The sequence below is a fragment of the Mchenga conophoros genome, linkage group LG1 (genome assembly GCF_057382185.1).
Source record: "Mchenga conophoros isolate Kocher_MC1m ecotype Shallow Benthic linkage group LG1, M_conophoros_male_GT1.1, whole genome shotgun sequence".
In the NCBI taxonomy this organism is placed as follows: domain Eukaryota; kingdom Metazoa; phylum Chordata; class Actinopteri; order Cichliformes; family Cichlidae; genus Mchenga; species Mchenga conophoros.
This window is the reverse complement of record NC_140526.1, coordinates 28,186,562-28,200,269: the sequence shown is the minus strand read 5'-3', so window position 1 is coordinate 28,200,269 and position 13,708 is coordinate 28,186,562. Positions and strand designations below refer to the sequence as shown.

At 41.5% G+C, this 13,708-nt stretch overlaps 1 protein-coding gene across 5 annotated transcripts in view; it reads right to left on the bottom strand.

Moving 5' to 3' along the window:
• The window catches only part of nhsb (Nance-Horan syndrome b (congenital cataracts and dental anomalies)), a 56,424-nt gene extending 48,941 nt beyond the window's left edge, over positions 1 to 7,483 (bottom strand). For all 5 annotated transcript variants that reach the window (XM_085272909.1, XM_085272916.1, XM_085272933.1 and 2 more), the window contains exon 1: positions 6,882 to 7,483. In XM_085272909.1, coding sequence (XP_085129035.1) covers positions 6,882 to 7,161 — 280 coding nt within the window. In that variant the 5' untranslated portion in view covers positions 7,162 to 7,483. The remainder of the gene's footprint in view (positions 1 to 6,881) is intronic.
• Between the last annotated feature and the right edge of the window lie 6,225 nt (positions 7,484 to 13,708).

Here is a 13,708-nt window from a genome sequence, read left to right as displayed (position 1 = left end):
AGAGCAGCCTCCCGCTGCCACAGGCCATACGCTCTGAAACTCAAAGTCAAATTTGCTTTAATGGCATACCACAAAGAAACTAGTGTTGCCAGAGCAGTACAATATATTTGCCACAGTCCCCACAGTCCAATATGTTCACATTAAAATCCCTTCCACCTTGTGTGTGTGTGTGTGTGTGTGTGTGTGTGTGTGTGTGTGTGTGTGTGTGTGTGTGTGTGTGTGTGTGTGTGTGTGTGTGTTCAGTGGAGAGTGTATGGTGTAGATTACTACTTAACAGAAGATCCTGAATCCAAACCAGTCAGGGTATGTGAGCCTTACAGAGGTGAACTGCACTTAACTGCAATTCTCACAGCATTATTTAATAAGTCTGGTCTGCCAGCATTCACACATTATTCCATTATTTACCCCGAATGCTTGTACTTGTATCAAATATGTAAGTGTTAATTTGGAATTTGTTATTTTTTTAAACAGATTTTGTTAAATAGTCCATTAACTGAAAATACTGTATAGATGTTGTCTGTTCTTAATATCACTTTTCTGACCAGTTATATTAGTTCTTAATAACTGATTAAGTCTGATGTTGTGTGCTGGGCAGGTGATTTACATTGACAGTATTAAAGAGTTTCAGTGCCTTTTGCTTCACCTGCTGTACTGTAAATGGGGCTAATCAGAGTAAGACTGTTGTACCATACAGAATTATTTAACAGCAATATCTGAAAAATTAGATACAAGAGGTCCGAAGCTGCTCAGCTGGCTGTGGAAGCTGTGAGAGATTTCACACGGACATTTGAGTTATTTTTTTAATGTGAAAATTTGATTGGGGAAGCTTTGATGAGTGATAAACAATATACCTGAAGTACACTATCATTATGCTAGAAAGATAATACTGTCTCAGGGAGGATTCACACAAAAGCATTTTGGGCTTTGACTTTTTTTGCTTCTCATTCACTTTAAAAGGGGGGGGGGGGTGTCTCACAATGCTGAAGTGAATTAAGGATCCGTCGCTTTGCTTGAAACTGTTGAAAACTGTTGAAGCACCATTGCAGGCATCAGCCAATCACATCTTGTTTATTGTGATATATATCCACAGAGAGCGTCATTGGTTGGCTGATAACACCGTTTGGCATCAAAATGTAGACGAAGGTGATCACTGAGGGAAATAATCAACCTGCTGTATATAGAGATGTCACCATAGCCAATGCTTACAGTACCGTTTAATAGAAAAATGCAACAGTAACTGTATTTTTTTATATCAGGCAGCATATGTATCAAGGCAGCAGTTCTTCCAGTACTAAAAGAGTGTTCTATCCTTACATACTGAAGAAGAAAAAGATTAAAGCCCACAAGTACCAAAGAAAGTAGAAGACAACTACTGCAGAAAGGCAGAGTTAGATATGGGATATTCAATTCAATTCAATTCAATTTTATTTATATAGCGCCAAATCACAACAAAAGTCGCCTCAAGGCGCTTCATAGGTACAGAGAAAAACCCAACAATCATATGACCCCCTATGAGCAAGCACTTTGGCGACAGTGGGAAGGAAAAACTCCCTTTTAACAGGAAGAAACCTCCGGCAGAACCAGGCTCAGGGAGGGGCGGCCATCTGCTGCGACCGGTTGGGGTGAGAGAAGGAAGACAGGATAAAAGACATGCTGTGGAAGAGAGACAGAGGTTAATAACAGATATGATTCAATGCAGAGAGGTCTGTTAATACATAGTGAGTGAGAAAGGTGGCTGGAAAGGAAAAACTCAATGCATCATGGGAATCCCCCGGCAGCCTACGTCTATTGCAGCATAACTAAGGGAGGATTCAGGGTCACCTGGTCCAGCCCTAACTATATGCTTCAGCAAAAAGGAAAGTTTTAAGCTTAATCTTGAAAGTAGAGATAGTGTCTGTCTCCTGAATCCAAACTGGAAGCTGGTTCCACAGAAGAGGGGCCTGAAAACTGAAGGCTCTCCCTCCCATTCTACTTTTAAATACTCTGGGAACAGCAAGTAGGCCTGCAGAGTGAGAGCGAAGTGCTCTAATAGGGTGATATGGTACTACAAGGTCATTAAGATAAGATGGGGCCTGATTATTTAAGACCTTGTATGTGAGGAGCAGGACTTTGAATTCAATTCTGGATTTAACAGGAAGCCAATGAAGGGAAGCCAAAACAGGAGAAATCTGCTCTCTCTTTCTAGTCCCTGTCAGGACTCTTGCTGCAGCATTTTGGATTAGCTGAAGGCTTTTCAGTGAGTTTTTTGGACATCCTGATAATAATGAATTACAGTAGTCCAGCCTGGAAGTAATAAATGCATGAACTAGTTTTTCAGCGTCACTCTGAGACAGGATATTTCTAATTTTAGAGATGTTGCGCAAATGGAAGAACACAGTCTTACATATTTGTTTAATATGTGCATTGAAGGACATGTCCTGGTCAAAAATGACTCCAAGGTTCCTCACAGCGTTACTGGAGGCCAAGGTAATGCCATCCAGAGTAAGAATCTGGATATGGAAGTGTGTTTTGCTTGGGGGGTTACCAAGGAATGATAACTGATTTGTAAAAGGCAATATACAAACAATGTGTTAGTGTTTTTTGGACTAAGACAGGCAATACTTCTTCAGCTACTTGACCAGTATATTTTTGATATTTCGATGACCCTTGTTGTATAATTACTATGCTATTGCTAACTGGTAATTAAAGGTAGTCTATATTCTGTCAACAGAATATAGTTGCTGAACGATCATGCCACTAAAGACCCTTACCCTGCCACCCCTCAAAAAGGTGTATTAAAAAAATGTGTGACAAGTGTAAGATGTATAGAATAAAAATGTATAGGAAAGGGGACTTAATTTATATTGGCTTCTCACATGACATCATGTGCACATTTTTCAAAAGCTGTCTGGCATATTAGATCAGATACAACCACTGATCATGGGGGCAAAATGGGGTTCCTGGAGGCTGCTGGCTGTCACTAGGTGAAATCAATTGCAAAGAGGGTGCTGCACCATGAATTGCCTTGTCCTTTGTAGCAGATTGCTGTAGTCACCTATAAATTCCTATGGAAGACACCAATTTGTCTGCAAACACTTAGTAACTACCAGCCAAAGATTATTAAAGCTTTAAAAAATGAGACACAACCCAGAAATAAGAGAATTTGCCTTCAAAGTAAAAGTTGTGTGTTAGCGCTGCAACCAGTGCGTTCCATCTCTTGTTTGTGTTGGAGTTTTCAGTTTCACTCAGACTTGGAAATTATCTGCCAAGTGATTGCAGTGTCTTCCATACAAACTACAAGTGACTACATCAATCTGCTACTGACGAAAGCAGTCACAAAGAGGTGTGTGTGTGTGTTTATTTGTTTGTATCTGAGTTTCACTGAGTATCACTGAGCCTTGGGCTGCCAGTGAGATACTTAAATCTGGCACCCTGAGTCCCAGGAAAGTACAGACAGCCGTTACTCCAATCTGACATCCTGATGGCCAACAGTAAAAATATCCCTCAGCCTTAAACCGTGTTCCCATATAAAGTGATATCCCTTTTGCTGCTGACATCTAGTTGCTACTGGATATTCCAGGCGTGGGTGCTTACGTAACCCTCTGGTATATTTCGCAGCCTGTCACATGTCAGTCAACAGTAGTTCTCACGCCTAGTTTTGCTCACCTCAAAGTTAAATAAGTGATAAGTGCCCATTTCCCATCACTAGCTATTGTTTGTCCTGTTATTGCTACAAATCCTCAAATTTCACAACAATCTGTTATCTCTGGTTGTCACATCTCCACTGATTTCCTCCTCTATGATATTCATACATTTGCCATGAGGTTCCCCTGCATGATTGGCTTATCCCTCAGTCCATATGTACAGAGAAGGAGTATCATAAGCGCATTATCAGAGCAGCGGGACTTTCAGTCCTCTATCAGTGCGGAAAAGCAGCACTGAGCTGTAGGTCACCTGCTTTTCGTTACGCATTATCAAACAAAAGAAAGTTGTACATTAACACCATGTGCTAGTGCCAACAGATGACAACAAGTACAGACTGTTTAATTATGTTTTGATCAGTGTCTCACACAACGCAGGTGGTCTGAACGCCGTCTGAAGACTGCCCACTGCTATGTTCAGGATCAATCCAAGTTAGCACCATATTGACTCCCTGGAATCTTGATACGCTCCACCATCAGGTGGGGAAACTGTTGTCAGCGACACTGAATCTCCGTCTGTGTTTAAACAGTGACTTTTACATCCTCGGGGTTATTGCTTCTGTTTATCAGCACACAGGAAGATAATAGCCCTTTTGATAGCTGAATAAAAATAGCAACATTTTTGGTGTTCATCCAATGAGCATTCACCAAAGAGAAGTCGGACTCTCTCTGCAACCAATCTGAAGTCAAAGAGCATTTTGTCAGTTGTCTTCAAAATGTGCCACATTAACTCTATCCCCACCACTCACAGGATATTCCAGCACTAAGTGTTTTTGCATTAAAAGACACCGTAAAAAGCAAAGTTTTCTTTCTGTATCCATATTAGAAGGTGCTTTCAGCTGCTCCCTTATTTCCCAAGGGTTAACCACAGCAAATGAGTCTGCACGTTTAATTTGGCGCATATTTTGCCCTTCCTGATCCATCCACCCATCCATCCATTCGCTTCCGCTTATCCTTTTCAGGGTCGCGGGGGGCGCTGGAGCCTATCCCAGCTGTCATAGGGCGAGAGGCAGGGTACACCCTGGACAGGTCGCCAGTCTGTCGCAGGGCCCCTTCCTGATCCAATCCTCCCATTTATCCAGGCTTAGGACCAGCACTAAGAGTAGCTTGACACCCAGAGGGTAGATTTGTGTCTCCTCCCAGTTCTGAACCGGGGGGAGTTTTCAGACCATGGAGCCACTTCTTTGCATACTCTCTCCATAACAAGAATATGATCATAAATGATGCCAGTGAAAGGTAAATTCAAAACAATACTCTTGTGGGAAATTAAATATCTAAGGATCAGAAAGGGGAAAATGTTTTATAGTGTATATAACTGGGAAAGATATCTTTAACATTTTAATTGTGTGATAGATTTGTAGGCATGTAACACTGTACGAAGGACAGTTAAAGAAAAAATAGAATACGGCATGGCATCATTCTCCTGTTTTGCCAAAGTTGTCCACATTGCACTGGAATTCTCAAACAACAACAATTCAAATGGGGAAGAGGAGCTCAAGTTATATTTTTATTATAGTGTATGCACATATGAGCAGCAATTTAGTTTTTTCTCTTGGACGCCTAAAATTGCAGCATGTAAAAAGTTGATGTCAACATCTCAGGTTGTCAGATTTAAAGAACATTAAAGGGCCAGAAAGGGTAAAACAGCATTTCACAATAGAGAATTTCTAGTTGACAGCATGAGTGCAAAGACTTTTCAAAACTCTGACGGTGGTGCATGTTTAAAAAACAACAACTTGTGTTTGATGTCTTGACTGGATAGGGGGATTTTTAAAAAAGCCCAATCCACTAAACAAATCAGTCTTCTGTGCCCAACAAGTATGTGACAGGTTTCTGGGTTTAGTGCTGCTTGTGTCAGGTCTGAAGAGTTTCCATTATGGAGAGATGAGTTTACTGTTTACTGCATGTGGCACAACTGAACATATTTTCTGTCTTGCTGAATGTGAGACAACCAACCCTTATTAACAAAAACAACACAGCAGAACAGATTCCCATGTAATACAGACATGGCCGCCGTACCACACGCTCAGAGATGTGTGTTGAGGGGGTTATATCTGAAGAGGGGTGCTTATGTTCCTACAATCAGACCCCCACCCACCCCCAAGAAGCTCTTATTGTCCCCACACTATGATAACATGCAGCAGTGATGAGTCCCAGCGTACAGAACTGCCCTAAAATCTCTGAAACGAACCTCTAAAATCTCAAGACGTATACTGACGGCACTGCAGAGAACATAAATAATATGTAGCTGCTGCACAGAACGCTCTGTTACAGTCAATTGCAGGCTCTCTCATCGCTGCCAATCAGGCGGGTTTTCTTTCTGTTTTCTGTTTTTTTTTTCTTGTGAGATCCGCGGGAGCTGGAAATGAATGCGACGCCTAAACATATAGGCGCGATCGCTCCACATTTACCCTGCAACATGGACATCTGGATTCATTATTGATGCTGTGTTGGTGCTGCTGCATGTGGAAAGGGTGGGTTTGGCGCACGGGGAGTCGTCTACGAAAAACCCATCTCTCTCTCTTTCTAACACACACACACAGATAGAAAAGCACAGACAAACACACACGTATCCCCCCCCCCCTTTTTTTAACAGATACTCGAACCTTAACTTCATGCAGACTGGCCTGTTCACACCCTCTCTAAGAGAAGGAGGCCTTGTTGGGGGACCGGGAAACACGGCCTGAACATGCTTCAGGTGTGCGCTTCCCGCAGTAGCGAGACTGCGATGCTGAGCCAATGCAGCGGCAACACACGCCCCTCCGCTCCGCTTCTCGCTGCCTGCTTGTCAACAGACACACACACAGATTCCCCTCCACGTCGAAGGACACACACACACACACATACGCGCGCATCCGAGTCTCCAACGCCACATAAATGTGCAGTCAACACATCTTGCGTTGTGAAACATGCATCTGGATGGGCAAATGTGCAAACGCACTCGTGTGACACATTTCAATGAAGGTGGGGGTGCGAGCGCGACCGAGTCTACGACGGGCGCGCGTGCAGCTGTGTTAAAAAATTTATATATATATATATATATATTTTTTTTTTTTTTTTTGAGGAAGGGACACTAAGAAGCATTAGGGGGCACATGAGGGATGTTAATGTATGGAAACCAAAGCCAAAACGCTCAGGTTTAAATCATGGAGCGATTTCTCCCCATAATATGGGGGTATGCACATGTGTTCGTCTACTTACGCACAGCCTCCTTTTTGGGGTCTAGGGCACTGGCAGTCTGCTGTATCTGGCCTATTTTATTCTGAAGGACCCAGACCCGTTGGTTGGTGCTAATGATGTCGTTTTCCAGCTCCTGAAATAAGGAGCAGGCGTGTCGGGCCAGGTCGGAGAGCTGTCGCAAGGTCCGGGAAAGAACCACATTACTGATGGCACACAGGTCCTCGAAAAGCAGACCATCATCATTGGGGATCGGGTGTCTGCACAGAAGCTGCGGCTCCACAATCCTTTTGGCGAATGGCATTTTGCACGCCAAAGATGATAAGGGTTGTAAGCCAAGCGTAAAATCCCGCTGCCTAGAAGTAAAAGGTAAAAGGGTAAAACGGACAACATCCAAATATATAAATCCACGAGAAGCCCGATGAGGTTCAGGCCGTCTGCGCGTTATCCCCGGGCGTCAATCCAAAGTTCCCAGATTCTCCTTGAGATCCTCCATCCTGCTGCTGGTTTCTGGGGATCATTCACACTCCCGCTCACACACGCACACACATGCACACACATGCAGGACACAGCTAAGCCCAGGTCAGTGGTGTGAGGATGCGTGTTGCGTCTGCGATCATGGGTTGCCTCCGTCCAGCGTCAAATCAGCCAGAGCGAAAAGGAAATGCCGCTGAAAGGTTTCAAAATAAGAATCTGGGACAACGACGGTAATAGAAAATCACTGAAGAGGTGTCGTCAAAATTGATGGTAATTACACAGGATACAGAGGTGGATACGACAAAAAGTGAAAACATGTCTTGCAAAGCCCTGTATTTAAATACACAAAGGTTACTTCATAACCGATCTCCGCGTTTGGAGCTTTTATTTTTTAGGCCTTCCCTTGTTTTTCCGCCCATATTGCGGTAATTCTTCTGGTATTTGATGCAACCTGGCTCCGTGGCCTGAAGTATGTGCAGGCAGAGAAGATGAGGGAGAAGACTGAGGTAAAACCCGGAGATACAGATATGAGTAGATGGGGAATGGTCGTGACAGTCGTGCCTGTCAGCAGACACTGAAAGAGGATAATTCTGAAAAATATTAATGTCTTACTTGGCCTAAATGCAGGTGATCAGGTAAGTCTGGGGAAAACAGATCGTTTTCAGCATCCAAAACTTCTTGAAGGGGATGTTCGGAGCTGGGGACACAAGTTGATATAATTTCTAAACTCATTTTAATTAATAGAATTTCCGGTGTACTGACACAATTCTAATTATTCATGAAAACAGCTTTTTCTAATTTTATGAGAACATCTTACAAACTTAAATAACTAATTAAGTATCTATACTGTACTGAGCAAACAGTTTCATTTACATACAGTGTCATTAAACGGGCCAAAAGCAATTCAATAAGGAGAGATCACTTGGAAGAATTGAACTCGATTTATTGAGATAGAGAAATTAATGTATTTGGCAATTAGACTCAGATGACCCATCATGGCAGAGAAGAATCTCAGTGGTGATAGGATTTAGGATCTGACACTGGAGGTGGTGGTAAAATTGAAGCTTGGATGGAGCTCCTCTGACTGAGGTGTGTTCAGCACTTTAGCTGCGTTTGATTTTTAACACAATGTTTCTCACAACTCTCTAAACCCCAAATATAGCTGGAATATAATTGTCTCTTGGTGCCATTAGGTAGTGAACTCCAGCTCACACTGGGGCAGTTGGCAGCTGAGTGTGGAGCGGCTGGGGGGAGAATTAGCACCAGTTCTGAGGCTCTGCCACGTTTGCCTGTGGCCACTGGTGTTAGATGTTGGCAGAAAGAATAAGATTGTGGATGCAAGCTGCGGAAATGAGCTTCCTGTTTGTGAAGAGGCGCTAGAGCTGCTATTCCTGCGGAGCCGGCAGACGTGGTGCATGCGCCTCTGAATTGAGGTGTTTTGGGATATCCTATCACAAGAAGACCTCTGTGCAGAGGTTATACCTCTCAGCTAGTGTGGGACCAGCTTCGTGTCCCCCCAGAATAGCCAAAGGAGGTGGGTGCACCTAGAGAGGTCTGGGTGTCTCTTTGTACACTGCTAGCTTGTGTCTTAAATTAGTATCAAACTATATTTCCCATTAAACAAAGAACATGGTGTTTTGTTATGTCATTGTAATCTGGAGTTGTTGTTAAGTTACAGTTAAGCTTTGTTTTTCTGATACCCGCCCCCCAAGAAAAAAATGCATGCAAAGACTGAAAACCACAATTATAGATGATGTGGACATAGTAGGTAATGAATATAAACTCACAAACTACAAAATTAAATTGTGTGACCATGTTTGCAATGCACACGTCACTGCACAGTATCTTCTCATGATGCACTGAGGCTCCAAATTCATAAACTGTTAACCCTGTACACCTCACCAAAAAGTTTAACTACAGCAGATCCTCTGTCAACCTATTTCTTTTTCCTTTTTTCTTTTTTTGCTGAATTTCTGTTTCCAGGATGCTAAGCCTGCCCGTTGTCTGTTTCATTCACAGTGATTAGCCTATAGCCTCTAGGCTCAGTCTGTATATGGACGTGTGCAGTAAACTTGCTGTTGCTGCAAATTTGAGGCAGTGCAGATTAACAGGAACCTGTCACGGGCCTCTCTCTCCGAACTGCCAAGAAGACAAGAATGCTACAATTGTTCCCTATACAGTTATGCATTATATCCTTTATTATTATTTATAATGAGACAGGATTTGTCATGGCGACCAATTCAATCAATTAGACATTTGAGAAGTATTAAGACAGGGATATGTGTGAGCAACACGTTCTCACTCCCAACTTGTCAAATGTGTGTGACGCATGGTCAGGCTCCCTCTGCTTCACTTATCGACGCGCAGGGTCCTCTCATTGAATACTATAGAGCTCCCTTAACGTTGCTTATTGACGACAAGAGATTGCCGCGGAAGAGCCTGTTGTCTGTATATTTATATATTTCCGAAATCACATTGTAGTGACGTATACTGAACACAATAAATTATATAATGTAAACGACTACCTGAAAAACAGGTAGAACGATACTTTTGTATCGTTTATTGCATTTATGGAGGGAGTGATGTATGCTGGGTAATGGCACAGCTAGCTACTGGGTGACTTTATTCACCCGCTTCAGCTGTTATCAGTCCATACAATGGGCGTTATTAGCACAAATCAGTCCCATAGATTTGGGCCATCTCCTGCTAGATTGTTCAGAAGGTTGTTCTCATCCATCCAGATGGAGGATCACTAACAGGAGCGTGGGAAGACTCCGGAATCCACTCTGGCTGGAATCCGGTGGATACAGCAGTGTGTACAGGTAAGACCATTTAAACGGACAGCATTTATAGAATGACTATTAAAAGTCAGCGAGTGTCAGTAATGTTAATGTGGTTATGTTAGTAATACACCGAGTGCTAATATAACAGCTTTAAGATGCATTTGTAGATATTATTACGTGTTTTACCGTCTTTATGGTGCTAGCTTAAAGTTACGGTGTAAACGTTAGCTTATATTGTAGTAAAGCTGTTACTGTTTAAACGATGTTAGCACAGAAATATTAGCTTCTGTCATGACTGATGAAGTTACTAGTTAATAAAGTTTTCAGTAAAGTGTTTAATCGCAGCCACAGACTGACAGCAAATATCTCGATTAGCTTCAGTGCATCTGTAATAAATATGTGCAAGTTTCAGTGCTTCGTTTAAACTGTATGATACTTATACTGACCCAGGGTCAGTGTAAAATACAATTCTAGCTGTGTGAACAAAGCCTGGCTCCTTTAATCCTGCATGACAAACCTCAGGATGCAGGTTATTATTACTCTTTCCTGCTGTCACACCTGAGAGTCAGCTAGAAACTTACAGTGACGTGGACATCGTGCAAAGACTGCCAGACTCTGTAATACTGCAAATGATCAGTGACTCATGTTATCACTAAACTTTAAACGGTACCTCTGTGTGCTGAACATCTAGGATTGAGTCAGGCTGCATTGACTGTGGGACTTTAATGTGTTAAAAGCAGGTTGAAGACGGCTCAGAAACATTTGAAGATTAAAATTTAGCATTATGGCTGCTGGTGGTTTGTAAAGCCTCTACTCAGCTGTATTTTTGTTAGTAATTTATGTTTGTTATTGTTTAACAGATTTCAGAAGAGCAAATATGCTTAATAGTTTAACTAGATTTCATTTGTCAGTGTGGGACTGCTGAGTCACCTGAAGAACTCATTTCATTCATTCTCCACATGATGTTCATTTACAGAAATGTTTCACAGGAACTGATTCCTCCCAAATGGTGAACTAGTGTGTTTCCATAGATTACCTCTGTATGAATGTACTTCTTAAATGAAGGCAAGTGTTTATCCTTTTTTGTTCCTCAGGTACAGTACATGATATCAAGGGCAGGCGGTCAACACTGGGGGAAGACAAGAAGCAGATGTACTTCCAAAGAGGGAGCTGCAGTGAGGACACAGCCAGGTCACTGAGGTCAGAGGTCAGAATCTGAAACAGCTCAGGTTTATATTTTAGGTGTTATAAAAAATCAAAATGTATTTATAAAGAAACCTTTAAATAATAGTCATAATTATGATTATTATAAGAAATATCAAACATGTAAGTGGATTTTCTGTTACACATATTGTCTTAGCCCTGCAATAAACTGGCAGCCTGTCTTTGTCCTGTATCAGCTGGGATAGGCTTCATCCTCCCGCAACCCTGAATTGGATACATTGTATTCCAATTATGTAATCTGATCATTTACAAACTCAAGGTATCTAATCAAAATGTAAGTAATAATTATAAAATGGGAAAGCAGAAATAAGTGTGACATAAATGTAAATGTGTGAGCTGACATAGAGGACAGCTACATGTTGTCTGAAAAACCTTTTGTAAGAGCCAAAGTCAATGTTTATGTTTTTCCTTTTTGTTTTGGTGGCACAGGTGTATAGCTTTACCTGCATCTCAGGTGATGGTATGTGGGTGTGGTCACAGTCTATTTACCTGATGTCGGTGTTCGCAGCAGGTGTGTTGGGTGAGTGGTTTGTGGGCAAACTTTTCTGTTGAGCGTCCTTTTTTGGCACACCAGTTAATCCATGCGCTAGTTGTAAATTGATTGAAAGCGCAAATGTTTGTTTTTGTTTTGTTCTTAAAATAAATGCGCAAAGTACAAGTACGACCCATTATGGATTATTGGAGGCGCGTCACATGGACACAACCAACTCAGCCGGCCGCGGCTTTATTTACGGACGAAAGTCGCAACACCTTTGTTGTCAAGTTTGCAGGTATATCAGCACGAGACAGTCTTACATAGAAGAGACTGTTAAAGTCTCTAACTCAATGAAGCATTATTGGTCCCGTCTGTTTGGATAAATATAGTAAGTTGATGTATGTCCATTTATTGACACATTTTCTTAAGTGCTTATCCAGTTCAGGATCACAGTGGAGCTGCAGCTGGATGTGTTCACTAAATAAACCTTACAAAAGTTAACAATAAACCTGCATCCATGTACGTTGTTGTCCACAGGATGAGAAAATCAAACTGGAAGACGGTGGAACATGTTAATAAATGTTTGTGTGTTTATGCCTGTGATAAAAAATAGAAAGCTCTGTCTCTCTTTATTCTGAGATTTAACTAATTCAAAAGATATTGCAATATTTATTTATCCAAAACAAAACAAGTTTACTCTAAATTGATGTTGTACAGTAAAAAAATGTTCTTGTGTTTTCCATGAAGTGTATGTAAATATCTGGTTTCAACTGTGAATATACTGCTGTGTATTGAAGTTCCTCTTGTTTTGCATAGAAATATACTGAACAACATACAAAGCATAATATATAAAATACTACCTGAGTTTTTTCTTTGAAAGCCCCTTATGTCCATTCTTGTATATCAGTGCATTACTGAAACCGGTTTATTTAGCCGTGGAGGGCAACAACTGAAAATATGAAATAAACACACATGTAAGCTAAGACTCTCTAAAGAAACAGCATTGTTGTTGTTCGGCTTTTCATTTCGCCATTTGTTGCTCGGTTTCTGGAGTCTCCTGGTCCTGTCAGTATTAGTAGGATGCATCTGCTGTGTCTTCTCGTGGATGCTCACCTACCTTGACTCGTTCCAGCCTGGTATGGATTTCCCAACACTGCGGACAGTGGCCCACGTCAGAGCCGTTTAATATTGATTACATATGTCTGAATTCCTAACCCTAGCTCAACAGACCACAATGCCCTGGACTGTCAGTATTATTACATGCTGTGAACATAAGTAGCTTTGATCACAGTTTGTTGTAAAAGAGAAGGAATATTGGAAAGAAAGATCAACATTGTGATATTATTTCTTCCAAACTGACCAGAAACATGCTTGTCAGACTCTCACAGCAAAGGATCAGACTCACTGTGCATGACAGCTCAGGCCAATGATGTCTGTTAGATTGTCAGTTGTTTAGTGTGCTTCTGTACAGTTAGGGTCACCGTCTCTATTTCAGAATAATTAATATGCGGAAAACACCAAAAGTTGATTGTCTTCCAATATTCTAGCATAATTAAAAAACTTTGACTTTGTAAGTACATATTATTAGTCCTAATGCCAGTATGATTCTTCATAACTCCTGCTTTGAAATACTGAACTTTAAAATTTACCTGATGAAAGATCATTTACAGTGGCACTCTGTCAGGATAATTCTGACTGTAAGATCACTGTATTAATCTGAATCCTTCTGAAATGTGCTGTGAATGAATGCTGATGCAACTCACTGTGGGAAAGCTGTTAATAAAATGAATCTGACACATGCAACACATTCACAGAGGAAGAGGACACAAAGGGAGGACACCCAGAGGCTGTGTTGAAGTCAGAAATCCAAATCTTTAGTCAAAAAACAGGCG